General features: G+C 38.4%; 1 protein-coding gene across 1 annotated transcript; it reads right to left on the bottom strand.

Annotated features, from left to right (window-relative positions):
- Window positions 1-231: 231 nt before the first annotated feature.
- On the bottom strand, window positions 232-3,533 carry LOC105702760 (hemolymph lipopolysaccharide-binding protein). The gene is made up of 3 exons (XM_012430585.1): window positions 3,446-3,533; window positions 2,038-2,423; window positions 232-652 (listed from the first exon to the last, which is right to left on the bottom strand). The coding sequence occupies exons 2-3, from the start codon at window positions 2,404-2,406 to the stop codon at window positions 368-370; spliced, it is 654 nt and encodes a 217-aa protein (XP_012286008.1). The 5' UTR covers window positions 2,407-2,423; window positions 3,446-3,533; the 3' UTR covers window positions 232-367.
- Between the last annotated feature and the right edge of the window lie 1,545 nt (window positions 3,534-5,078).

Below are 5,078 nucleotides of genomic sequence, written 5' to 3'. Positions count from 1 at the left end.
AACTGTGACCTTGTATTTTTCATAACTTTGCTATTGCATGATACCTAATACAAAAAAAAAACATACCACCATGTAGCAATTGAAATCTGAACGACAGCACATACTACCTCGTTTCAGGGCATACCGAGGTATATCGAGGGAGTAACTTTGTAAATTGATAAGTACACTACAAAATTAATTATTCCCAACAAAATTTCTATTACTACGCAGCATATCGTTGATTCACCTTCTTTTCCCTCCATGAGTTGTTTTTACAGCAAGTTGCAAAATTCTGATAAATATTCTACACTTTTATTCCACTCGCCTGGCACATGTACACGACAGTTGTATCGACGTTTTTACCTCAAACAATCGATGAAATGAAAATCTACGAGATGGGAAGTTCGCAGAAATAAGCAAAAGACACGGTGCAGACAACATCGTCCAAGTCCCCATCGATCAGCATCACGCCGCAATGTTGTTTGCCACCGCTATTGTCCGGTTGTCCATTCCACTTGTTGCTCCATTTTGTATATCCCGCTTTTGGCAGACTGTCGCCAAGTATAGTCACCCACTCGCCCTCTTTGTACAAATCGTGCATCCCCAAATACGCGACTTCGCCATAAGCGGCGCCCTTTATGGGGCCAGCTTTCTTCAACATCTCTCGGAGTACCTAAGAAAATGATCGTTTATTTTCCAAACGCTACGATATCAACTAAATTACATCATTAAGTAGGTTAGAAAGTTCCGAAACACTTTTGAAAGGTAGGAGAAGGGTTTTAGAACTTGTTCACTTTGCTACATACAAGGGACTGAAAGTAAACATTTAAATAAACGTAGCACAGAATTCACATAAATGCGCTATTTTCACGGAGGATATAAACTAATCCTTAAATGGAAATTTGGTCATTTTTACACGCTGCCACCATACTGCAATCTTATGCAAAGGATTATAAATGTTCCACTTTGAAAACCAGATTAAACATATTTTTCCTTTTAAATTATGATTAATAAGTGCCTGATAAAAATGCCCATCCCCATTTGCATACTCAATCATTGGTTATTTTCATGCCGCTATAAACTGCAGTAAAATTACCCTATCTCCGTAATATCACATTCAGCATCATAAGTTAAAGAAAATTATGATACAGTATTATCTCCGCGTGTACAAAATGTACGTAAATTTCCATCGGCTTTTATCAGTGTACGTAAGAATCTGATATACTGCCAGATTGGATATGCAAAGTACAAAATAACGATATGACGATATCGAGTCCTCGTTTCCATTTAAGGGTTAATTTTCTTTGTCAAAATTAATATTTAGCCTTTAGAAGGAGAAACGAGAAATAAACGAGAGGATTATACGAATCACTGCAGCTCCCAATTTGCATATTCAATTATTGGTTAATTTCATGCCGCTATAAACTGCAGTAAAATTATCCTATCTCCGTAATATCACATTCAGCATCTAAGTTAAAGAAAATTATGATATAGTATTATCTCCGTGTGTACAAAATGTACGTAAAATTTCATCAACTTTTATCAGTGTACGTAAGAATCTGATGTACTGTCAGATTGGATGTGCAAAGTACAGAATAACGATATGACGATATCGAGTCCTCGTTTCCATTTAAGGGTTAATTTTTTTATTCAAAATTAATATTTAGCCTTTAGAAGGAGAAACGACAAATAAACGAGAGGACTATACGACTCACTGCAGCTCCCAATTTGCATACTCAATCATTGCTTATTTTCATGCCGCTATAAACTGCAGTAAAATTACCCTATCTCCGTAATATCACATTCAGCATCTAAGTTAAAGAAAATTATGATGTAGTATTATCTCCGCGTGTACAAAATGTACGTAAATTTCCATCGGCTATTATCAGTGTGCGTAAGAATCTAATGTACTGCCAGATTGGATATGCAAAGTACAGAATAACGATATGACGATATCGAGTCCTCGTTTCCATTTAAGGGTTAATTTTCTTTGTCGAAATTAATATTTAGCCTTTAGAAGGAGAAACGAGAAATAAACGAGAGGACTATACGACTCACTGCAGCTTCCGCAATCGAGTTGATAACCGCGAGGTGTCCTCCTTCCTCGTCGCACATTTTTCTCGCCTCGTTCCACGCGAGAGGACGAGTATGCAACTTGTGCGCTCCTATTCCAGGAGAAAGTTGGTAATCATCCCTGATAGGACCTGGACTAATGCCCGCGTTGCAGAAACAGGTCATCCCCCGGATGATCACCGTGTTGAGGAGGGATGAAAACGGGTTCGGCACGTTATTCCAATTGTTGACTTTCATTTCGGGGCAGTTACATTCGGACTGGGCATCGTTTGGTAACGAAAAGTCAGTCGATGATAAGGGTGTCCCGATAATACAGTGCAACCCCATAGCCAGAATCCACGCAGAAAGAAACATCTTCCAAGTCTTTATACCTATTGGATCGAAACGATGTATATAAAGATAGAAGTGCCACTTTAGCAGAATTCAACAAAATTTGTTGCAAAATTTATTGCTAATTTTTATGTACATCTTGAAACGCGATAGCGAATGAAAACGAACCCTAGTAGCATAGAATAATTTCTAAATATTTGTATAATATTAGCTCCACGTGTTTTCGTGATATTTTTCTTCTAGATATACGAAACATTTCGTGTCATTTTAACATAAGTATTTTTTGAAATATTATCCGCCAAATACATTATGAACGTTTTAAAAATATCTAAAATGCAAATCACATATTTTGCTCCCACAATGAAACAGTGGAACGAAAATTTTGCAAAAATTTTTGTGTTTTTCATATACCAAATAAACGGACCGATAATAATCGTAAAGTAAAAAATGTATCTTTATTATACGTTTATAAATTAAAGAATATAATTTTGATACGTTTATATAAATTATTGAAGCTAAATATGTCATTGAGATTTTCAAGAAATATTTTATATATCTTCAAATGAAATCTACGAGGCATCTTAAAAAATCTGTTGCTTGAGATATGTAGCAAAGATTGCAAAAAATACTTAGAAAATATTCTGTGCTACTAGGGTCCCTTTCGACAATGGCTTGAAACATCTTCCCGCTCATCTCTGATATTACTTTGACAGTACAATTTGTCCCTTCGATAAAATCGAAAAGTGTCCTCGATCGATACATATCGACTGCAGGAATATCTCGCATCTTCCCTCGGAGGAAAGGGTGAAAAATAATTCAATGTTTGACGCGTAGGCGATTATTATTTCCATATCAACGAGGAAATTGGATTTTCAATGAAAAGCGAAGGGTGCACTGGTTCCTGGGGCGGGATTTCAATGCCGCTTCTTAAAACGAGTCGTTAAATGGAGCTCGACAAGAAATAGCCGACATATTTTCCGAAGGACGAGACCAAAGTGCGAGGGGCGCACATTTTTCAATTTTATCGAAACCGCGTACTTTTGTAGAGACGGGTTAAACTCACTCGCAGAACCGTCGCGTCGGCAAAGAGAGGAAATCGAGGCGCGAACGAGATACTACCGTGGTATGCAGCCGTCCACCCTGTCGTATAGCTGGTCGAAAACTGAGTCCCGGGGTTTCGCAGTGCATGATTCATCCCGAGGGACAGGGAACAGTGGGAGATTGTGTACCCAGCCTCAGGGATGGCCAAAAAGTACCGCGCCAGCTGTTGACCACATTTGACGGACCTATCTCGTGCTTCCCGAGCGTATCTACAACTTGTCATCCCACCAGAGAGCGGCTCTCCGGAATATTTCCAAAAGGAAGAACATTGTCAACAATTTACATGGTTCCTGCACCGTGCTAAAAGGATCACTTTCTACGAAACTAAAAATTCTTCCGACGGAAAAATCTTCACTTGCTATCGATCAAATTAATTGCTTCCCGAGCGTATCTACAACTTGTCATTTCATTAGAGAGCGGCTTTCTGGAATATTTCCAAAAGGAAGAATATTGTCAACAATTTACACAATTTTTGCACCGGGCGAAAGGATCACTTTCTACGAAACTAGAAATTCTCCCGAAGGAAAAATGTTCACTTGTTATCGATCGAGTTAATTGCTTCCCGAGCGTATCTACAACTTGTCATCCCACCAGAGAGCGGCTCTCCGGAATATTTCCAAAAGGAAGAATATTGTCAACAATTTACATGGTTCCTGCACCGTGTTAAAGGATCACTTTCTACGAAATTAGAAATTCTCGCGACGGAAAAATTGTCACTTGTTATCGATCGAATTAATTGCTTTCCGAGCGTATCTACAGCTTGTCATCTCATTAGAAAACGGCTTTCCGGAATAATTCCAAAACGAAGAATATTGTCAACAATTTACAAGATTTTTGCACCAGGCGAAAGAATCACTTTCTACGAAACTAGAAATTCTCGCGACGGAAAAATGTTCACTAGTATTAGATTATTGTTGTTGTTGTTACATTTGTACAATATTAGCTTCACGTGTTTTAGTCATATCTTTCTTATAGATATACAAAACATTATAAACGTTTTAAAAATATTTAAAATCAAAATCACACGTTTTGCTGCCATAATGAATTGACTCGCAACGTCGCCGATTCCTACAAAAAATCAGTTTCGCTGTACCCAAGAAGTACCTTTAGCAAGAATCATTTAGACTGTCGCAGATAATTAATTTCGCATAGAAATGAAATTCTTTTGCTCTGTACGAGTACGATACGTCGCGTACTCTCGTCCAGATGGTCGTAAACGGCGCGTAATACGAAAGAGGAATTCTATCCCAGATATTAAGAAAGTCATCCATCATGGCTCGAATAGTTAATGATTTTATAAATTACCCCGGGACATTTTAATGACCTGTCAGGAATGATGGCACTATCTATATACGACATAAATCTTTGAGCGAGGTCCTGGCCGGTATCACCGGAGCAATTCCGAGCGTTGTCAGCGATTATTCGTCCTACTTTCCAGAATTACGGCTTCGAAGTCCACCAGAGTGTGAAACATTAACTCGGCGAACGGTAACGTAACGTTAACCATACATGAACACCATACATGGACGAATTCATCGCCGCATTAGCCGCATGGGTTCCCTGAATTTATGCCTGTATTTTATTTCACCCTTCTA

The sequence above is a fragment of the Orussus abietinus genome, unplaced genomic scaffold (genome assembly GCF_000612105.2).
Source record: "Orussus abietinus isolate OABI.00-Male unplaced genomic scaffold, Oabi_2.0 scaffold339, whole genome shotgun sequence".
Lineage (NCBI taxonomy): Eukaryota > Metazoa > Arthropoda > Insecta > Hymenoptera > Orussidae > Orussus > Orussus abietinus.
Note: the sequence above shows the minus strand (reverse complement) of the source record. Positions and strands in the feature narration are given on the sequence as shown.

Coding starts and splice junctions, on each gene's coding strand:
- LOC105702760 (XM_012430585.1), bottom strand. CDS start 2,406: ATGTTTCTTTCTGCGTGGATTCTGGCTATGGGGTTGCACTGTATTATC. Junction 653..2,037: donor ACTCGATTGCGGAAGCTGCA/GTGAGTCGTATA, acceptor TCATTTTCTTAG/GTACTCCGAGAGATGTTGAA.